This window comes from Leucopleurus acutus (assembly GCF_964270905.1).
Source record: "Leucopleurus acutus genome assembly, chromosome: 5".
Lineage (NCBI taxonomy): Eukaryota > Metazoa > Chordata > Mammalia > Artiodactyla > Delphinidae > Leucopleurus > Leucopleurus acutus.
Window position 1 is genome coordinate 124,238,899 of NC_139147.1, and position 22,619 is coordinate 124,261,517.

Here is a 22,619-nt window from a genome sequence, read left to right on the forward strand (position 1 = left end):
CAATAAATCCACTTTCAGTAGGACATCAACATTTGTCTTTCCATGACTAAACTTTTGGTAAAATAGTTTATACCCACCACTTCCACTTCTTTATCATCCAATCCTTTCTTAATCCCTTGCAAACCTGCTTCCCCTAGCATTACTCAACTGAAAAAAAAATTTTTTTTGAGGCTACTAGTGTCCTCATAATCATCTAATTCACTGACAATAGTTTTTTTTTTTCTCCAAATACCAAGTTTCCTTAAATTCTCTAAAGCCATCTAGACTGCTAGTCACCCTATTATATTCTACCTCCCTTCCCTTCTGTGGCATACAGTTTTCCTCGCTGCCTTATTCAAATTGTTCCTTTACTGTGTCATTTACTGGCTCCACTTCTTCCTCTAATTAAAGATATTCCTCTGGGTTCACTATTTTCAAAACATGAGCATTAGGATGTCTCCCAATTCCCTAACTCACAAAACAAATGCAAATTATTTGTGTACCCTGATGATTCTAGCTTCTTCGTGAGAAAGGAAGAACTCACAGTCCAGTAAAAAGAGCATTCATTTTGGAGATAAACTTGGGTTCAGATCTCAAGTATGTCACCAACTCTTGAGCAGTGTGGCACGGAGCATATTTACTCAACTCATTTGGGCCTCAGTGTTTCATCTATAAGTTGAAGAAAATAATGGCTATCTTTCAGTATTACTATATGAATTGCAGTATGCAAAGTGCATATTTCAATGCTGGGTACAAAATTGGGCACTCAATGAAATCTATTCAATATTATTATTTCCACACCCACTTCCTCCAAACTTGTATAGTATCTCACTGTTCCAATCCATTTCTTCATACGCATCAACAAAAGATAAATCTTATAGAGGGCATATATGAACATGTTTTTTTTCTGGCTTAATTGTTCCCGAGTGCTTACTGAATCAAAGCCCGATTCCTCCCTATTAAAGTAAATTTTCAGATTTTAGCCCCATCCTTCATTTCCAGCCTTCTCCCTCACTGCCATTCTAAATGAATACCATTTTCCAAACAAACTGGCTTTTTGTGGTCCAAAGGTCCACCTCAAATTCTGCCTCCTTTATGAAAATTATCTCCCCAGCTGGTTATTTTATCCTGAGTATTTTATTGGTACTTCTTATAAATTGTAACCCTTTTGAAGGGAGAAACTAGGTTCTTATTCATTCTCCTACTCACCACTTTGCTAAGTGATGAGACATGTATATATTTTAAAAATACCAACTAGACTTTTCCTCAAGGAATTATTTTCACTTCCTCAACTTCTCATGAAAGGGTGGGAATAGAATAGGGAGGGAAGGGTGTATGTAGAGTACTGACAGAGACACTGCTGGCTGAACTTCCACTTGGAATTCTCCCAGCAGCAGCAAAAAGGCAGGGTTGAAACAGTCATCCTAGAAACTGACCAGGTAAGACTTTAAGATCTGTTGATCAATTGCACTCAAACTCTTGGGAAACCCTTTCCCAATTTGCTAAGCTTGTCCCTATTTCTTTTCTTTCCCAGACTTATTTTTCTACCTTCTAGTCTTCTCTAAACTGAAGAGTAAACAAAAGATTTTATTTTAAACCCACAGTTGAACACACAGGAATATACACACATATATTTAATGTTATTTTATGTATTAGTTCATATTTGAGAATCTTATTTCTTTAAAGTGAAATTTCTTTCAACCCAAATCCAAGACTAAATTTTTACAGGTATAATCTTCAGGCAGCATCTAGTATAGTGCTTTGGATACAGTACAAATTCATTATGTAATATCTGAAATAAGAATGAATTTATAATGCACAACTCCAGAACTTAATGTTGGTTAACTGCCATGGAAAAAAATGAGAAAATATATAGTCAAAGTGAGTGTGATACTTCGGGACTCAGCATCTTGGGTGCCTAGCGGTGTACAAAGATTTTTTTTTTTAAGATGAGGAAAACTAAGACCCACAAAGAGGTCACATTGGCAACAAACTCCTGCTAAAGGCAAATTACTGAAGGCAAATTACCTGATGCAGAGTCCATATGTCTCCCTCTGAATATTACTTTCCACACACACACACACACACACACACACACACACACCTTTTTTTTTTTTTTTTTTCTTTCTGATAATCTAGAGGTCTAAAAAATCCCCAAGGCTACACTCAGGCCTGAGGTACACGTTTATATGTAGCAAAAGGGCAAGTGTTACTTGGCCTACGGTGTTTAAAAAATAAAATTTTAAAATAAATAAATTTATTTTAAAAAGTGGGAAGGGATTTCCCTGATGGTGCAGTGGTAGGATCTGCCTGACAATGCAGGGGACACGGGTTTGAGCCCTGGTCTGGGAAGATCCCACATGCCGCGGAGCAACTAAGCTCGTGCGCCACAACTACTGAGCCTGTGCTCTAGAGCCCGCGAGCCACAACTACTGAGCCTGCATGCCACAACTACTGAAGCCCGCGTGCCTAGAGCCCGTACTCCGCAGCAAGAGAAGCCGCCACAGTGAGAAGCCCAAGCACCGCAACGAAGAATAGCCCCCGCTTGCCGCAACTAGAGAAAGACAGGGTGCAGCAACGAAGACCCAACGCAGCCAAAAATAAACAAAATTAAAAAAAATAAAAATAAAAAGGCGAGAAGAGGGTGCGGGTAGGCAAATGCTCTAGCACTTTACTTTGCAACCGCTATGGCTCAGGTCCTTATTCTAGAGTTCAACTACCTTAATGAAGATATACTTTGGTGTAATAGAGCACAGGACTTGGAGGACTTATCAGTCTGGTATCAAATCCTGACTCTACCATTTAGTGTGGCCTTGGCGGGGACCCTTAACTTCTTTGAGCCTTAGCTTCCTCATCAGTAAAATGGAGATAATTCAGATTCGATGTGAAGATTTGAGAGGAAAGTATTCTGGCACACAGCCGAAGATCAATAAATAGTTACAAATGAATGAACAACGCGGTCGACGCTCAATAGAAGGAGATCCTGCAGGGTCGGATACTCCCATATCCTGGGCAGCTCCAGAGCTGAAGACTCTTCGCAGCCCTCAGACCACCAATGCCTGAAGCTCAGCCCAGAAACCGGCCCACATCCTTCCAGCCTCAATCAGGGCCCCGAGCAGGCCCCGCAGAGGACTCTCTGGGCCTCGTTCTCAGGTCCACCAGAGTACAGTAGGCTTAGAGCCTAGCTTCGCCTTCCCTTCTCTTCCCCGCCCTCTCCTCAGAGCCAGAATCAGAGGAAGCTTCACAGCGCTTCTCAGCCCCTGCGACACAACTCCACTATAGGGGAGTTTCTCCGGCCGTTAGCATTCGGATGAAGCATTTCGCTTTTCCTCATCTCATTTAACTCGCGGTTTTCTGATTCTCGTACAAGCTCAGCAGCCCCAGGACACCGCAGCGGAGAGTGGAGGCCACACCCCCACTTCCCCAGCAGCGCCAGGTGGGCTCGAGGCCATTTAGGAGGCCCTGTTGCCTTGGAAATTGGGGCGGGGCTTGGGAAACGTCAGCCCCCCCGCGCCGCGTTTGCGCAGGCGCTCGGGCCCTGGACTCAAGTTCTATCGCGAGAACTCCTCCCGGAAGTTCCACGTCAAGCAGTCGGCCGGTCGGCTGGTCGGTGGGTCTCTCCCGGACTGCTTCGTCCGCACCGAGTAAAGGCGCCCGGGCTCGGACCAACGGAGCCATGGTAGGTCCAGGCCCTGCAGGAGGGAGTGGGGCCCCTGCGGCCAAGGCCAATTCCTGGGGCTCCTGGCCTGAGGACTGTAGTCAGCAGCGGCCTGGGCTCCCGCTGCGGCCGCCGCCTCAGGCCTTGCGGGGTCTTGGTCCAGTTTGAACTCTGGGAGGGGGTGGTTTGAGGAGGCAGTGCCTGGAATTGAGGGGTCCCTGACTCCTCCGGTGCTTACGGCGTTTGCCAGAGGTCGTGCGGTCTGCAGCGGGATCCTTGGTGTAGGGAAATAGAAGAGACCGAAAACGTTGACCTCCGTAGAAGGCTTTGGCGAAACTGCCTCATTGTGCCTTTAAAACGACGACAGCTGATTTTGCAGTCATGTTGGGTTTGTTCTGGTATAGTATGTGCTGACCGCAAACTACGAACTTAAACAGGCAAGCCCCCCTCCCCCCAAAAAAGTAAATAAAATGCATAGAGAGTCAAGAGTGGAATTTCAGATGCTTTGGGACCCCAGCTTAAGTTTCTAGGGAGAAACGAAGAGTTGGGGAGTTGTTTATAAAACTGGTTGGCGTGCTTTTCTTCATTTGCAGATATAGCGGCTGATAAGAATGACAGTCATGACAGCATTTTTATCACCCCCAAATATGCTCTAAAATACTTTTGCACAAAAAGAGTTATAATAGTAAGAAAAACAGTATGATAGTGTGAGAATTTCTTTCCAGAAAGATGTAAGAAATTCAATATTTTGTATTTAAACATTTTCCTGCTTTTCTTCACTTGTTAGGAAGCACAGGTTCAAGGATTTTGGAGCTTGAAGACCGTAGGGATTAATAAGTCCAAGTTCCTCGCCTTGCTGTTAAAGGAAAAAAATAAATAAACACTTAAAATCAAGTTAGTTTAAGGCTCATTGCTGCAGAGTTTTAACTACAACAAGTTGATTTCCTGGGGAAACTTGTGAACATTATGGATACTTCCAGAAAAATGCATAGAGAAACACGCTGTGTTTTAGTGGGTTCACTCATAGATACCGCCCCCCCATCCTCATCCATGAACTTTATTGGGTTCCCAGGTTAAGAGCCTCTGAACAATACTGAAGTCACTTAATTATGCCCCCTCGTATTACCAACCACCTGCTCTGGGGTGTGCTGTGCTTTCAGCACTGGACATTTTTGGAAACAGCCCTTGCATCTACCTAATTTAGTTTTCTTTTGCAATGTTTAAGAGTATTTTTATAATTACATATTTCATTCTTTAACACATTTAAAATTTTTATATAACTACAAAATGTGAATTTATTTATTCACTCATTTACCATAGAGTGTTTGCTATGTGCCATGGATTTTGCTAAACATTTGCCTCCTAATTCTCACAACAGCTGGGAGAGTGAATTATAAATGCTTATGGAGTGGTTACAATAGGCCAGGCACTGTTCTGTTTAACACTCAATTTAATTCTCATTATACTAAGCGGTAGATAATAGTCAATGGTTTTACATTTTTCAAACCTGAGAGTTAAGTAAATTTACCCACTGTTGTACGTTTGAAATGAGTAGTGGAACTGAAGTTTGAGTCCATCATGATTCTTTAGACCTCGATTATACTGTCTGTACTTAAACCTCTATACCCAAATATATAAGATGCTGTGGAGATAAACACATGAATAAGCAGTGACCCTGCCCTTAAGTAGCATCTGTTCTAGAAAGCAAAAACAGACATGTGCACAAATGTTAAATGTTAAAATTAAAACCTGTAGGATCCCGTAGGAAAGGATGCTTCTGGTAGGGTAATCTGAAAGATCATAGTAGTGGCAGTAGCATTTAAGCTGAGTCCTAAATGCATCCAGCTTTTGGGAGATATAAGGAGACATTTAGAGTTAAGGCTGCAGTATGAGTACCTTACTCATTTTGTATTCCACAGTGCCTAGTACAATGTCTCATTCAAAGTAGGCACTAAAATCTTGGGAGAAATACAGCAGGAGCTCTTGGCTGTGCTTTTTGAACTGAGATTGTGCATTGGGGGTATGTAGAGTTATACTGGGGTTGCTCAGTCCCCTGGACCACCTTCCTGAAGCATCACTTTTACTCAGTAATCAAGCATTTAAAATATTTTTAATGGTAAAATATACATAGTTTATAAGTGTACAGTTTCCTCATTTACTAGAGGAAAAAGCCTCCACCATGCTTCCTGGCATATAATAGACACATAATGTTTGCTGACTCTGAAGAGACCAGAAAAAAAGCGTTAACATTTGTGATAATTAATGGGACAAAATTCGGAAATGGGTGAAGTAAGAGGTCCTGCTTCAGCAAGGTATGTGAAGATGATGGTTTGAAAGTAGCAAGTTTGAGATGGAGAAGAAGGTAAGACAGTGGAAACATTTTTGTGGCTATTGTAGAGAAGAGCCAGAGAACTCGGATCTTTTAAAGGGAAGTAAGAGGTGTAGGTTGTTGCCAAAAGTTAGGGAGGCCTGTATAGAAGTCAGAGCAAGGTTCGAAGCAGTCAGTGACCCAGATTTGATAGAGATCCAAAACGATGAATAAAAGCCTTGTGAGGTGTTTGCTTTGTCTCAGGAAATTATCTCTGCGGAAATTATGTAGCAGTCTTCATTTGTGTAGAAAAGTAACGTTAAATTTCTGTCCAATTCATGATCATCATGGAAGATCGCAAAAATAAAAATTGGATGATAACGCAACTTGCCAAATAAACTTTTAGGTTGTGTGTAAAACCTGTTGAAGGAGAAATATATTTTAAATCAGTCTTCCTCGGATCTGCTTCCAAGAGAGAATTAAGACTACTGCCCTAAGCCATCATTATATATAATGAGTTAACTTTTCTCCTAGAGAGGTATCCTTGGGAGAATTGAGAAAGTAGTTATTCAGATCATTTTCTTTCTGTGGTTTAGATGAGGAATCCAGGCTGAAAAAGGCTGTTTTAAACTATTAGTATTTTATGACTCGAGAGAGTATTTTAGCTTCGGTTTAAAATTGTAATTTCCGTTTGGTTCTTGTAACTTAAATACATTAAAACATTATAAACATTCCCATTTGGCTCCAAAGCCCTTCATGGACATGGATATAACCCCTATTGATCCCACATTACATTGCCTAGTATTTACTGATATTATTGCCAAAATAAATCTAATACTTTTCTCTGAAGAACTCAATTTTTTAAAAAAATAATTGAGGTATAATTGACATATGACATTATATTAGTTTTAGGTGTCCAATATAATGATTTGATGTTTGTGTATATTGTGAAACAATCACCACAATAAGTCTAAACACCTGTCACCATACATAGTTACAAAAATGTGTTTTTTCTTGCAATGAAAACGTTTAAGATCTACTCTCTTAGCAACTGTCAAATATGCAACACTGTATTATTAACTACTGTGCTGTACATTACATCTCCATGACCTACTTATTTTATAACTGGAAGTTTGTACCCTTTGACCCCCTTCACCCATTTCTCCCTCTTCCACACTCCACCTCTGGGAGTTACCAATCTGTTCTCAGCATCTGTGAGCCAGGTTTTTGTGTTTTGTTTTTTTTGGGTTTTTTTCATATACATCAACCAAAACAATATATCACAACATATTGAGGGCTGAAGCAGATATGGGAAAACAAATATCCTCTATTAAGTCAGAATTTAAAGAGTTCCAAAAATGTGCAACATTGCTATTGCTACTCTTCTCACTAAATTTCTTTTGAAACTATAGTTAGTTTTCATAACAATATCTTACTTAAGTTAACATGTAATGGGTTTAGTTCATTTTTGAAAATGAATTAATACACAAATATTTTAATGTCTTAAATTTTAGCATGGTAAATATTAATAAATATAATCTACCTAAAAAGAAGCTTTTTAGTGTCCTCAAAAATTAAGACTGTAAAGGTGTCCTAAGACCAAAAAATTTGACAAGTGCTGCTACAAATTAAAAATTCTTAAATACTCATATTTTTTGTATATATGAGTGAATAAGTAGGTGCTTTAGACTTCAAATTGTGTCTGTAATTTAACAAAGTAAAAACTGAATTGTTTTGTAGGCATGTTAATGCACTGTTTTTAGTTAAGATCTCAAGCATGTTTTATTTGGCATAGCAATTTAATGTTTGTTTGTTTTTTATGTTTGTCCTTAGCCTCTGCGACTGGATATCAAGAGAAAGCTAACTGCTCGATCTGATCGAGTTAAGAGTGTGGATTTGCATCCTACAGAGCCGTGGATGTTGGCGAGTCTTTACAATGGCAGTGTGTGTGTTTGGAATCATGAAACACAGGTAGGAATTTTTAAAGACTTTATTAGAAATACCATCTTAATCTGTTTACAATGAAAGAGAAGAAATATAACAGAGTTCAGTAGTATATGCCTACTGCTTTCTTAAATAAAATTAGTACGAAGTATTTTTAATAAACTAACATTTATGAGGGTAGAGCTTGTGGGAGAAACTGTCTGGGCTCATTATATCCAATATTTAAGTGTTAAGTTCTGAGATAGGTAGTATTAGCTCTACTTTGAAATTAAGGAAACTGACACCAATATAAGATCACTTGTTCTAGATGAAAGTATTTAATGGTACTTAATTTTCCATTCAGTGAGTATTCTAACCATCTTAAGAATGGGATTTTTACTTTTACTAAATTTTCCCCAAGTGCTCACTGTAATGCATGATGCAGGTAACTTCCAGTCAGCCATACAAATTATAGATTATATCAGAGAGAGATTTGTAGTCAGCTTTTCATTACACATGAGAATGTGCCTTTTACAGATTATTTCCCTTAAATGCTTTCATCTGAGTAAATAATAGGTCTTTCAGCTTAGTTTGTCTTATCTTTTCCCGTCTTTGTTGGCCATCCTTAATCTTTTTCTTTCAAAGTACAGAACATATCATAGTTTTGAGTCTATTTATACCGTAATTATCCCCAACATCCAAGGTTAAGTTCTTAAAATCCAGATAAAATTCACATTTGAGGGACTTAAGATGGCAAAAATAGGCCTTAGGGAACCAAGTTCAGGAGTAAACCTAAAAACACCCTTACAGCTTATATCACTCTAATGAAACAGTAAGGACTACACAGTCAGCCAAGTCCCACCAGTGACATTTTATTCACATTAACACTTTGATCTCTGCTGTATCCCAGTGCCTATGACATTACCTGACACACAGTAAGGGCTCAGTAATTATTTGTTGACCTAGTGAATAATAAACTTTCCTTTTATCAGTATATCACTAATTCAGAATTTCTGTCCAGCGACTTCAAATCTTTATCTTGTGAATTCCTTTTGCCTTGATGCGGAGAGTATGCTTGTTAACTGCTTTTGTGTGGGTGGGGTCGGGGGGAGGATCTACTCTCTCCGTGTGTTTAAAACCTTTCAGATTTTATGCTTAGCAGATACACTGGTACCTGCTCCACCGCCACCTTGCTTCCTGATGCTCCCTGGAGTCCCCTCTGTCAGCTCCATTTAACCATTTCTCAGCTCTGTCATTTCACTATAGTTGTGCTCTAAAGCCCTGGTGTACTTCCCTTATCTTTCTCCAGGCTTTACTGTAACATAACTGCTTTATCTGGGTCATCTACTTTGCTTCGTTTTTCTTTCTGTACCCTTCTGTGCCCTCCTGCAGGGCCACCTACTTCCCCTTTCATAATTCATCTCATTGGTAAGTTTTTGTTTAATTTCCTTCTTTCTTTCAAAAATGGAGGTTTTATGAGGACAGGGATTATCCTAGTGTTAATTCCCATTGTTATTCCAAGTGGGTACCTGGCAGACAGGCTCATAGTAGATACTCAGTAAGTTTTTGTTGAATGGTTGATCTATTTTTGGTTCTACATGCTTTTCCTCCTCTTTTTATCACCAATAGAAGTTACTTGCCACTCGTGTATTGAGAGCAAAATTCTTGAAAGAGCCAAAAAATGTTTTTGGAAGTAAATTCAAATGTACTTGAATTTCAAATAAGGAGATATTATACTCTTTGAGGTGATGGGTGCAGCAGTTAAAAGATCAGTATGTTATATATACAATGGAATATTTCTCAGTCATGAAAAGGAACGAAACTGAGTTATTTGTAGTGAGGTGGATGGACCTAGAGTCTGTCGTATAGAGTGAAGTAAGTCAGAAAAAGAAAGACAAATACTGTACACTAACACATATATATGGAAGCTAAAAAATTGGTACTGAAGAACTTAGTGGCAGGGCAGGAATAAAGACACAGATATGGAGAATGGACTTGAGGACACAGTGGGGGAAAGGGAAGCAGGGATGAAGTGAGAGAGTAGCATTGACATATATACCCCACCAAATGTAAAATAGACAGCTAGTGGGAAACTGCTGCATAGTTTCCCTGCTAATTAAATGATGTGGGCAAGCCTTTTAACCACATTGAGGCTCGGTTTACTTACCTAAATTAAGATGATATGTTGCCTTCCTTACTTCGCAGGATTGTCAGAAGGATTAAATCAAATTGATAAAATTGTGTAGGAGACCTATAAGGCCCCATACAAGTGTTTCTTTATTTTCTTACATTTCGCTGCTGGTTTACATGTTGAGTGTGTAGCGTTTCCTCCTGTTTAGCTTGTTTAGCTTCTGGAGTGGGAAGACCATCCCTTAGGTCATTTGTATCAGCCACAGCACTTAACGTGGACCTGAAACATGACTGTTAGTTCTGTAGCTGCTTTATTTTTTATTGCTCAGCAGATCCCTGAATTTGTTGGCTCCTCACGAGCTTTCGTGGATTTGTCTGTCTGTCATCTTATAGGTTGCATGTTCTACCTGTTTGCAGTGTCTGTATCACAGTCAGCTGCTAGTGGTTGTGCAGGTTGGAGCTTATGTCCCCACTCATTCAGCCTTTGACTGAAGAATCTTTGAAGTCTTGCTCAGGAAGCCAGAGTGGGCTCAACAGTTCTTGTGAACCAGTCCCTATTTTTAAATTTGGTGCACATGGTTAATCAATCAGAATATGCTCTTTTCATTATTCTCTCGTACAGAAAGAGAGATTGAAAAGTGATAGTTTGATTTTCAGAATTTTAAAGAACAAAGCATCAAAGTGGGAGGACAGAGAGATGCATTCATCCCTGCTCTTTCTAGCAGGGTCTAGTTTTCCACCTTTATCCTGTGTATATAATTCTATTCTGAGCAGCTTTAAGGGACATCTGAATCACTGTGTTCTCGTACTTCACTAAAAGGAAATGGCATCTGTATGGAAGCATATTGCTGAAGTGTGCAAAAGAGTTGTATCTTGTTTATAAATTTATTTTACGAGTTTATGGGTTTAATTTTTAAAAGGAGAAAACTAGGGGCTAATTCATTCAACAAATACTTATTACACATTCATTGTTTTTCAGCAGCTGTTCTAGGCTCTAGGTATACAGTGGTGAACAAGATTCCTGCCCTCAGGGGGCTTAGCAGGAAAGATTGACGTTAAACACGTAATTATGAAGGTGCTATGTTGTGAAAGTGGAGTATAAGGTCCTCTGGGTGGGTTTTCAGGCGGAGGGAACATGAGCAAAGAAGGCACTGGGAGTAGCCAAGGATGAAGAACTTCCATCTTGTTGACATTTGCTTTCTTTTGTCATTTATAAGTATTTGCACTTTGAATCTGTTAAAGAAAAGATCTTTGGTCTATTGTTTTCATTTGACTGTTGCACTTTTATATTTTAGCCTGAGAACATTTTATGATTAGTAGTGATATAAAAAATCGTATGTTTTAAATGTAACAGAATAGATTTTTCAGTTATTTTCTCATGACTCAAAGTGTATTCTTGTGAAATTTTTAAGACGCTGGTGAAAACATTTGAAGTATGTGATCTTCCTGTTCGAGCTGCCAAGTTTGTTGCGAGGAAGAATTGGGCTGTGACGGGGGCGGTAAGTAATTCCCTGCGCTTCTAACCCATCCGTGAACCTGTCAGTGGCTGCTTTGGCGAGTCAAAGAGCTTTGGCTCTTGCTTTGTTTTGTTAATTAGTGTATTGTTTTGGAACCTGGGCTTTATACCCTGAGCCTATAATATACTTTTTTGTGCAATTTACTTCATAACAGTAATGATGGTGTTAAACTTTCCATTTCCAGGATGACATGCAGATTAGAGTGTTCAACTACAACACTCTGGAGAGAGTTCATATGTTTGAAGCTCATTCAGACTACATTCGCTGTATTGCTGTTCATCCAACCCAGCCTTTCATTCTAACTAGCAGCGGTAAGAGATGACCCCTTTTGGTCATGTGCGTCTCTTTGAGTAATTCATTTTCATTCAGTGAGACATACAATTCTTTTACTGCTGTTACAAGCAGAGTTCTAATTCCAAGCAGCCTTTAAACTATTTAAATCCATTAACGTGCTATCAGTGCTGCTTACTTTTGTATTTTAACGAATATCAGTTCTACTTAGGATTTGTATAGCAGTTGCCCCAATTCCCGTCAGGGAAGACCTGAAGGTCTAGATGCTGAAAAGTCTGCTGAACAGAAAGCTAATTTACATGCTGATTGAGTGAGTTTTTGGCAGATTGCCATATACCCTAGTCAATTTTATCTTTATACTCAGATTAGTTTGCTCCTTGGTATTATGTATAAAACAGTGGCGCTTTTGGAAGGCATTTAAAACCAGTTGCACTGAACTGGTAATAGCTCTTTGAAACATTTTAATTTAGAGATTGAGAAGTAACTCAGAACTTTTTTTTTTTAAACCAATCTTGTATTAAAAGAGAAATGCTTATTTCTGAAATAGTCATTGCCATCATTATTCATTCATACTTAGACTCTAATCAAACTTGTTCCTCTTTCATCATTCTGTAAAGCCCATTGAGTCTGTCTTAAATTTTTTTCCATGAAATTTGTATATTTGCTATTAGTAATCTCTCTCTTTTATCTCCACTCTTTAGAGAGTTAAATTTATTCTTAGAATAAATAAGCATATTGAAAAATCTGTTCAATTCCGATTCTGTTTCTTTAAGACATGGAATATATGCTTTGTGTTAGATTTACTGCCTTAAAAGGCACAGAGACTCTGCACCTTAGTTCTGAATGAAAGAAATAGAAATTGCAACTAACTGGAGACTTTCTTTTGGTCTAGATGACATGCTTATTAAACTCTGGGACTGGGATAAAAAATGGTCTTGCTCACAAGTGTTTGAAGGACACACCCATTATGTTATGCAGATTGTGATCAACCCCAAAGATAACAATCAGTTTGCCAGCGCTTCTTTGGACAGGACTATCAAGGTAGGATGTCTACTGTTGGTGTCAGTTATGATTGTTGGTGACATATAGTTGTGTCAGGTATTTTACTACTGGCTGCCCAGAAAGTTATTCCTGAGAAGTTTCTCTCAAAAGCTCATTTTGAAGCAAAATAGGACTTCTCATTTTGAACCAGAAGGGCATATTCTGTTGAGAAGAACAGTGTGGCAGCTCAGTGTTCTGAATGAAGGAGTGTTTTTTCACGTGGAAGCAATATGGTGTAAGACTTCTTAAACCTCTGCACACCCAGAATAAGAAAATGCCTGTATCTTCTCTAGGTCACTGTTTCCTCTCCTTTAGTATATTTGTTGTTGACTTCTGCTGATTATTAATCTGTTTTATATTTAAATGTCATCTGCCTTCATTCTTTTTCTTACTTCATTTCTCCATACTGCTTCCAGTTATCTTTCTAAAGCATGGATTCCATCTTGTCAGTTCCCAGTCTAAGGGTAAAGTCCAAATGCCTTGGTGTGGAATACAAGCGTTTCCAAGACTAGCCTTAGCTAATGTTATGAGATATCTCCAGTAACCCTGGTCTACTCACCATTTTCTAGAGAAGCCCTGAATGTTCACAGAACCTTACCTAATTCAGCTGGTCCTTCTGCCTGCAGTATTCTTTATTCTGCCATTTTGATTTCTTTTCCTCTGGATAATTAATTACTCATCTTTCAAGGCTTATTAGCACAGTTATTTACTCTGAGAAGCTCTCTTCAGACATACATTTCACCTCTAGACAGAGCCAGTCATTTTCATCCCGTTCCTTCCATCGCTTTTTGCCTCTGTTATGACCTTCATGTTGAATCATAATGAACGTGTCTCCGGAAATTTTTATCCCTGAAATGTTGATGTTTGGGGCAGGAACTGTGTGTTACCCCCTCTCCCAGACACACGTTAGCAAGCAGCACAGTGCCTTGCCTATACTAGATGCTTAATACATGTTGCAGTGAGTGTAAATACATTTCTTTTCCCACTGTAGTATTTAAATTATTTCTGTATGCATAGATTTAAAATATACATTACATAAACTTTTGTTTGCATGTATAGGCTTACATCTATATAACATTTTTATTAGTTTTCCTTTAACTTTTATAAAATGTTATATGCTGTTTGTCTGACAATTTATTATTAAATGTTATATGTTGAATATCTTAGGACTTCGGCCTACTTTATTTTTTTTCCTTTCGCTGGATTGTCCTTGCTTTTGACATAGGTTGAAACTTTGAAATTAGTTTTAAACGTTCTTCACTAAATTATGTATATCTTGAAGACAAAAATTATCTTATCTTTGGCTCTAGTAAAGTTTGTTTACACATCTTTATACTTCCCACAGGGCCTCCCATGTAGTAGGCATACAAAATAAATATTTGTAAAGGTAAAGCTCAATACCAGTGCTGTAGTAATATTTGACTACTTTTCCATACTTCTAATTTTTTGACTAAGCAGTAGTTTTCTCCTTTTAATACGTCCTACTAAGTCCACTTTCATTAGCTTTATATTAAATCTCTCATGAAGTCATTTCCTGCCCTTAAAGTAGTATTTCTCAAAGTCAAGACACCTGGGGTGTCTGTTAAAAAATCTAGATTCCTGGGCTTCATTGTAGATCCATTGAGTCATAATCTCTGGGCATAAAGCCTGGAAATTGGCATTTTTCAGAGAATGCTATAGTGATTCTGCCCCCTGGAAATTCAAGGAAAGTGAGAAAAAACAAAAACAAGTGGGTGAAAAAATGAGCTTTCTTCAGCCACCCCCCCCCAGCTTTGGCATTTACATGACCTGTCGGGGGTGTGGTGGAGCTGCCTTCTGAAAAGCAAGGCCCCATATTGACTGGCAGATGCTGTTGCTCTCTGAAGGTATGGCAGCTGGGCTCCTCGTCACCAAACTTCACTCTGGAGGGACATGAAAAAGGTGTGAACTGCATTGATTACTACAGTGGGGGCGACAAACCATACCTCATTTCAGGTGCAGATGACCGTCTTGTGAAAATATGGGACTATCAGGTACAGTTTTTTCATAACTTACTTGCCATATATTAGATATGCTTCTTACTGTTTCTTACAGGACAGTTAAAACTTGGGTTGTTGAACTCTGTTTATAGCATAATAACTTAAGGCATCAGAATTTGCACCTAAAATGTGGTCTCAGACTTTCATTTATATTTGAAAACTAGCAGACAAATGAATAATGTCATGACATCACCATGGTACAATCATTTTGCCACAAAGACTCTTGTAAACCTAGGTATGTTACTATACTTTTTTTTTTTTGCGGTACGCGGGCCTTTTTTTTTGCGGTACGTGGGCCTCTCACTGTTGTGGCCTCTCCCGTTGCGGAGCACAGGCTCCGGACGCGCAGGCTCAGTGGCCATGGCTCACGGGCCCAGCCGCTCCGCGGCATGTGGGATCTTCCCGGACCGGGGCACGAACCCGCGTCCCCTGCATCGGCAGGCGGACTCTCAACCACTGCACCACGAGGGAAGCCCTGTTACTACACTTTTTATCTCCAAGAGTATGTTAAATTTTTATTTTTTTGTTTCTCACATCAAAATTTCAATGAACAGTTAATAAAATGAGGCCTAGAAACCAGTTGTACTGAGACACTCAAATTTGTGTTTAAATACAGGATAAAAATATTAAAGACATTATCTTAGGAATTTGAGGGAATGATACTTAGATGAAGACCACATCTTTCAGGGGTGTGTTGTGTTTTCTTCTTTAAATGTGATAGTTACATTTACATTTGCCTGTACTATCAAATAATTAGAGAAAGTGTGTACACGGTAAGATGGTTCTGTTCCAAAAATCTCTGTATTGAATACTGTTAAGATGTCATAACCACGCTTATTTATTATGTATCTGTGCCCTGGGAAAATTAAGGATGAGTTATTGTTTGCCACTAATAAAAGTGTTTTCTGTGTACTGATTACAGAATAAAACATGTGTACAGACACTGGAGGGACACGCCCAAAATGTGTCTTGTGCCAGTTTTCATCCTGAGCTGCCAATTATCATCACAGGTTCAGAGGATGGTAAGTTAGAAATGAATATTTATTCCTGTGTTTAATAGCATTACTAAGTGGATATTTAAGCTGGCTAGTGCCCTGCATTTTCATTGGAAGTTTTAAAGGATTTTGATATTTTTATTAGAGTAGACTACTATAAAAGAGTAAAGGGGCATTGTTATCAGCATCATTCTAATGTGTTTTGACTCTGTTACTTAAATAAGAGGACACCCAGAAGTGCTAGAGAAAAGCTGAAAAAGCCTGTGCTTTGGAGTCTAAAAGCCCGGGGTCAAATTCAGCCTCTGCCACTTCATAGATGTGTGGTTTGGGTCCATTATGAAATGGGCATAGATATATCTGCCTCATAGGATTACAGTGAAAGGATGGGAAGAAATCATGTATAGAAAGCATCTGGCACATAGTGGGCACTGTACCCAGGAATCCTGTCATTATTTCACACTTAAGATCACATTTCTTAGTTTTAGTTCCTTATAAATTTTCTATTATTTATTTATGTTGCTTTATAAAATCACAGACTATAGATCAAGAAATTAAGCTGTCAGGAAGTGTGTTCTGTTTGAATATAAAGACTTCCATGTGGCTGGTTCACCTGACAGTTCATTCTTGGATGTTCATATCAAAAGGGCATATTCACATGGTTCTTTTCAGGAACCGTGCGTATTTGGCATTCAAGCACCTATCGCCTTGAGAGCACGTTGAATTATGGCATGGAGAGGGTATGGTGTGTGGCCAGCCTGCGAGGGTCCAACAACGTTGCTTTGGGCTATGATGAAGGGAGCATCATTGTGAAGGTAATCTCTCATTACACTGTCTCTGAATAGATGGACATAGGGGAAGCAGTTATCTTCCAAGTCACCAGTTTTGTTAAACTGGCATTTCTGTCATTAAGCTCAAGAGATTAGCACCGGAGATTTAAAGTGGAAGAAAGGAGCCCTCCATTAAATGAAAATAGAAAATGTTTATTTTGTCGTGGTTTTATTTTGTTTTCCTTTTCATTGCTAAGAGTCATTTGTCATTCCTCCAGCTTGGTCGGGAGGAACCTGCCATGTCCATGGATGCCAATGGAAAGATAATTTGGGCCAAACATTCGGAAGTCCAGCAGGCCAACCTAAAAGCAATGGGAGATGCTGAAATTAAAGATGGAGAAAGATTGCCACTGGCAGTAAAGGATATGGGCAGTTGTGAAATATACCCTCAGACTATCCAGCACAATCCTAATGGGCGGTAAGCCACCACCAAAATCTCTCTCTGGGCTTCTGTGTATGTTTGCATATCCACAGCATATCCCACCCCTGCCCTTTGGTGGGCATTCCTCATTGAGCTTTTGCCGTGGCCTCACAGTCCTCAACACAGCAGCAGGCAGCCATGCTTCTGATCGGGTTGGCATGCAAGGTGAAGTATAGTTGCCTTCCTGGCCTTATCCCACCACGCAGTTTTGAACAGTGGAATAGTTTTGTGTTGACTCTTTATTTCAGATGTGTTGGTATGTGTCCTTCCGCTCCTTCAAGGCATAGAATCATGTCTTATCCTGAGACTTAGTAGGTGCTCTCTAAATACTTGCTGACTCAGTGCTCTTAAGGAGAAGAGTTGTGAGGTCTTTGTCTTTTGAAAACATTTGGGGACTGCTAATAATTCTGCTTCTTCTCTGTAATTTGAATCGTCAGCTCTGTTTCTCCCTTAAGATTTGTAAAGCACTGAACATCTTGTGAGAGGAGAGTTTCTAGTACAATAAGTTTAAACCTGTGAGTTTTAAAAATTATTTTACAATAGATCTTGGCATTTTATAATGCTGTCCTGAGTATTAAAAAAGACAGAGTATATAAACCAAGTATGCTGCCTAGTTCAGTAAATGGTATCCATAATTACTTGTAATAAAATTTTCTTATGAAGATTAAGAACGCATTGCATTTTTTCCCCTTAATATCATAAAATGTTTCTTGCTGAAGTTTTACATTTCACCTTTGGCAATCTAATAACAGCCAGTATGTCTACTGAGAAAATTTTGACTATGCAACATTCTTTTTTTCTTATATTTAAATGTTAAAATATTTTGTTTATTTTGTTTAAATTTATTTTGATAAATTTATTTTGTTTATTTTGTTAATTTATTTTGTTTATTTATTTGTATTTTTATTTTGTTTAGTTATTTTGTTTAAATTTATTTTGTTAATTTATTTTGTTTATTCTGTTTATTTTGATAAATTTAACAGTCATTAAAAACTGGGGTAAGATATCTTTATTCATTTGAATGATCAGCTTTAAAATGAAGATAGCCTTGCAACAAGGTAGTGCCTTCCTTTGGTGTAAATGTAATGAGCAAACTGCCAAGCATCTTGGTGCTCAACAGGTGCTCGTTGAATTAGGGGAATCTTCCCCTGTGTGCCTCCACCCTTTCTCATCTTCCTGACCCTTTGTTTATAAGAGAGGCCACTGCAGTAACATTTTCAGTAGTAACCCCCTCTTCATAATCTGCTTTCGATTTGTTGGGTGGAATATTTATGTCTAGCTCCATATTCAGAGAAATATATAACTTTAAAAGGTAATAGGTTCATTTGTAACAGTCAACTGAAATAACGTTTGTTATTAGAAATATTTCACCATAAAGATGAATCATTGTTACTTAAATTTTACATGTCATTGGTCCTCTGTACTTCCCTCCCTGGGTTCTATAATTTCTAGGTTTGTTGTGGTGTGTGGTGATGGCGAATATATCATCTACACAGCAATGGCACTGAGAAACAAGAGCTTTGGGTCTGCCCAGGAGTTTGCATGGGCCCACGATTCTTCAGAGTAAGTTTTGGCTGTGTCATATCCAGTTTGCCCTGATTGCCAATGTGTGTTCTCTGTCCAGCTGTATTAAAGAGGTTTGCAAGGCTCAGTGTAGGCTGTTCTTCACCATGTTAAAGAACAGTTCTCACCAGAGCTGTGTTGGAAGATTGGTCAGGGGCAGCTATGCAGCCTGAGCTGCCTCTGCCTTTTCTGTGTTCAGTATTGAGCAGGCACTCAATCTGATATAATAATCACATTAAACCGGGGACCCAGCACCTATTTCCTTGGTGGAGCCCATGGCAGGGCCTGGTACTTATGGGCTGAAGGCAAAGTAGGCCCTCAAATCAAGACCATGGCAGGCCCTCCCCAGGACCTGGCATCCTGAGCTGCAGCTGCCCTTTTCTGAGCTACTGGGGAGAGATGCTAAATTCTGATGTAATCTTGATGAAAACCTCAATGAATCTTTTTTTTTTAATATCTTTATTGGAGTATAACTGATTTACAATGTTGTGTTGGTTTCTACTGTACGACAAAGTGAATCAGCTATATGTATACATATATCTCCATATCCCCTCCCTCTTGAGCCTCCCTCCCACCCTCCCTGTCACACCCCTCTAGGTGGTCACAAAGCATCAAACTGAATCCCTGTGCTATGCAGCAGCTTCCCACTGGCCATCCATTTTACATTTGGTAGTGTATATATGTCAGCGCTACTCGCTCACTTCATCCCAGCTTCCCCTCCCCGCCATGTCCTCAAGTCAGTTCTCTACGTCTGCGTCTTTATTCCTGCCCTGCCATTGCAGGTCTGTTTACAATAGCCAGGACATGGAAGCAACCTGAGTGTCCATCAACAGATGAATGGATAAAGAGGATGTGGCACATATATACAATGGAATATTACTCAGCCATAAAAAGAAACGAAATCGAGTTATTTGTAGTGGATGGACCTAGAGTCTGTCATACAGAGTGAAGTAAGAAAGAGAAAAACAAATACTGTATGCTAACACATATATATGGAATCTTTGAAAAAAAAAAAGGTTCTGATGAACCTAGGGGCAGGACAGGAATAAAGACATAGATGTAGAGAGTGGACTTGACATGGGGAGGGGGAAGGGTAAGCTGGGACGAAGTTAGACAGTGGCATGGACATATATACACTACCAAATGTAAAATAGATAGCTAGTGGGAAGCAGCTGCATAGCACAGGGAGATCAGCTCCGTGCTTTGTGACCACCTAGAGGGGTGGGATAGGGAGGGTGGGAGGGAGATGCAAGAGGGAGGGGATAGGGGGATATACGTATGCATATAGCTGATTCACTTTGTTATACAGCAGAAACTAACACAACATTGTAAAGCAATTATATTCCAATAAAGATGGTAAAAAAAAAAACTCATTTTCTGTAATGTTACCTCCCATTCTTTTTTTTTTTTTTTTTTTTTACAATCTTAGGATCCATTTAATTTTATTTAAATATATCATCACCCTCCTTGAGAATCTAAATCAAGGACTTGGGATCCTAATTTGAAAATGAAACAGAACAACACAGAGGAACCTGTTTCCTCAAAACAGTAATGGGCTTACAGAATGCCTTCTAGGAACTTATACCTAATTAAGTCTGTTCATTCCTTGCATAAACTTTAAGCATCCTCAAATTTTATACATCTCTAAATAAAGTGGAGAAAAGGGGAAAAACCACATTTAGCTGCGTAATTCAAATAAAAGTATTTCTTTACTCACGTCCCATTCTTAAATTCTGTCAGAATTCAAAATGTTCATAAAATAGTCTCATTAAAAACAGGAAAAATTTACGTCTCAATTATTATAGTCACTGATCGGTTCCATTTTGATTCCTGTTTGGTGCATGTAATAAACTTCGGGGCTTACACGTTTTTTTCAGACACTGAATTACATCTTTACAGTTTTCTTAGTTTTGTTTTCCCCATATTTTGTGTTGCCTCTTCTGCCAGCAGTGGGTAACGTAAGCCTCAGTGTTGCATAGTAAGATGCATGCTTTTTATTTTTTAACAAAAAGGTCACTGAAAGGTAAGATCTTTTCATAAATTTCCTAAATAAACTCATTCATGCACAGTTCCATATACTAAAAGGTACTTTGTAGGTACTTAGTTACCATCTTAAGCATGGTCGCCTTACCTCTCTCAACATACCTCTCTCTCTGTTTTGATAGTTTCCTCTTTTCAGCTTTATCCAGCCCAGACCCTGTTCAGCATCTTTCCTGTCTTGAGCAAAGCACTTGTCAGATCACTTCCTCATATACTCCCAAGTATCCAACCACAGCCCCTTTTCAAGGCAGAGGCCCGAGTATATATGATTTATTAAGTTGTTGCCAAACATGGCTGACTAATGAGCCCTTTATAATAAAAGTTTTATTTTTTAAGTTACTTTTATTGAGGTATCATTTATACCAAATAAAATGCACTGTTTTAAATGTATATTTCAGTGAATTTGGACAAATGGATATAATCCGTAACCACCAGCACAATCAAGATATGTAGAACATTTCTGTCATCTCAAAAACAATCCCCTTGTGTCCCTTAACAGTCAGCACCCCAGCCCCTCCTCCCCAGTAGATTAGATTTGTCTTCTTTAGGGTTTCATGTCAGTGGAGTTGTGTGGTATGCACTCTTAGTCTGGCTTGTTTTGCTCAGCATTAATGTTTTTGAGATTCATCCATGTTGTTGCATGGATGGGTAATTGGTTCCCTTTTTTGCAGAGTAGTGTTCCATTGTATGAACAGACCACAGTTGGTTTAGTTATTCACCTGTTGAGGAACATTTGGATCTTTTCAGCTTCTAAAATAGTTTGTAAGCCCTAGTAATTTGTGTAATAGACCTTGTGAAACCCATTCATTATTTGTCCAACTGTAAGCAGGTCACTGATCTCTCAGGAAAAAATATAATACTGAATTTTCAACTATTAATTTTATATTTTTGCATAATTCACTACTCACATATATTTGAAGATATTTGTAACATTTGGTGGAATTGCAGTTTAGTATATACATAATATGCTATGTTTGCTTTCCTTTTTTTTCCCACCCCCCAGGTATGCAATAAGAGAGAGCAACAGTGTTGTAAAGATATTTAAGAACTTTAAGGAAAAAAAATCATTTAAACCAGACTTTGGAGCTGAAAGTGAGTGCTGTTTATATATGATACAATTTTAGAAGCTTTGTAATGGCTCAGAAACATCTAAAGATCTAAAATTTTTTTTGTTCTTTTTAGGTATCTATGGAGGCTTCTTACTGGGAGTCAGATCTGTAAATGGCTTAGCTTTCTATGACTGGGACAATACAGAACTCATACGCAGAATTGAAATTCAGCCCAAACACGTGAGCTCCCTCCATTGCTGTTTTTGGAGTGTACATCTTTGTGACAAGCTCTGAGTCCCTGAGGCCAAAAAACATCCTTGTACCCTGCTGTCCCTGTTCCATTGTGCTGGACACAGTGCCATGTACCTCAGGATTGCTTAGAAAAGGAGAGTCGTGGTATTTGAGTGAGGCAGTAGATGTTGGGCTTTTTGAAAAGTATAAAAAGTTATACAAATGCGAAGTGCTGTTTATATTTTAAATGGCTTTAATGCTTGGAAGATAAGTAGCCAGGGAGTTCTTGACCTGGAAGGGCCTACAAGTCTCCCACTCAGTTCAGAAAGCCTTTTCATACTTTACCTGATAATGGCTGTTTAAAATTTAGGTAGCCATTCTCCAGTGACAAAGTTTTCAACCTTTACATCTGCCTGCTTCTTTGACAGCTTTAACTGTCAGGAAATTATCTGTGGAGGCAAATCCACCTCCCCAGGGTCCTGGTTCTGTCTTCTAGAGCATGCATTTTCAGCAGGGGGATGTCGTCCCCTAGGGGGAAGAAATTGGTTCCTGAAACCAATTGATGAAAAAAAGTACTCTCTTTATCTATAAAGCATAGATGCTCATATGTTTATACACATTATGTGTT

At 38.8% G+C, this 22,619-nt stretch overlaps 1 protein-coding gene across 1 annotated transcript in view; it reads left to right on the forward strand.

The window, feature by feature from the left end:
• Positions 1–3,550: 3,550 nt before the first annotated feature.
• The window catches only part of COPB2 (COPI coat complex subunit beta 2), a 30,882-nt gene continuing 11,813 nt past the window's right edge, over positions 3,551–22,619 (forward strand). The window contains exons 1-12 of the mRNA XM_082840257.1: positions 3,551–3,658; positions 7,779–7,916; positions 11,411–11,497; positions 11,700–11,826; positions 12,699–12,847; positions 14,713–14,859; positions 15,788–15,887; positions 16,530–16,672; positions 16,906–17,105; positions 18,561–18,671; positions 21,715–21,803; positions 21,894–22,000. Coding sequence (XP_082696383.1) covers positions 3,656–3,658; positions 7,779–7,916; positions 11,411–11,497; positions 11,700–11,826; positions 12,699–12,847; positions 14,713–14,859; positions 15,788–15,887; positions 16,530–16,672; positions 16,906–17,105; positions 18,561–18,671; positions 21,715–21,803; positions 21,894–22,000 — 1,401 coding nt within the window. The 5' untranslated portion in view covers positions 3,551–3,655. The remainder of the gene's footprint in view (positions 3,659–7,778; positions 7,917–11,410; positions 11,498–11,699; positions 11,827–12,698; positions 12,848–14,712; positions 14,860–15,787; positions 15,888–16,529; positions 16,673–16,905; positions 17,106–18,560; positions 18,672–21,714; positions 21,804–21,893; positions 22,001–22,619) is intronic.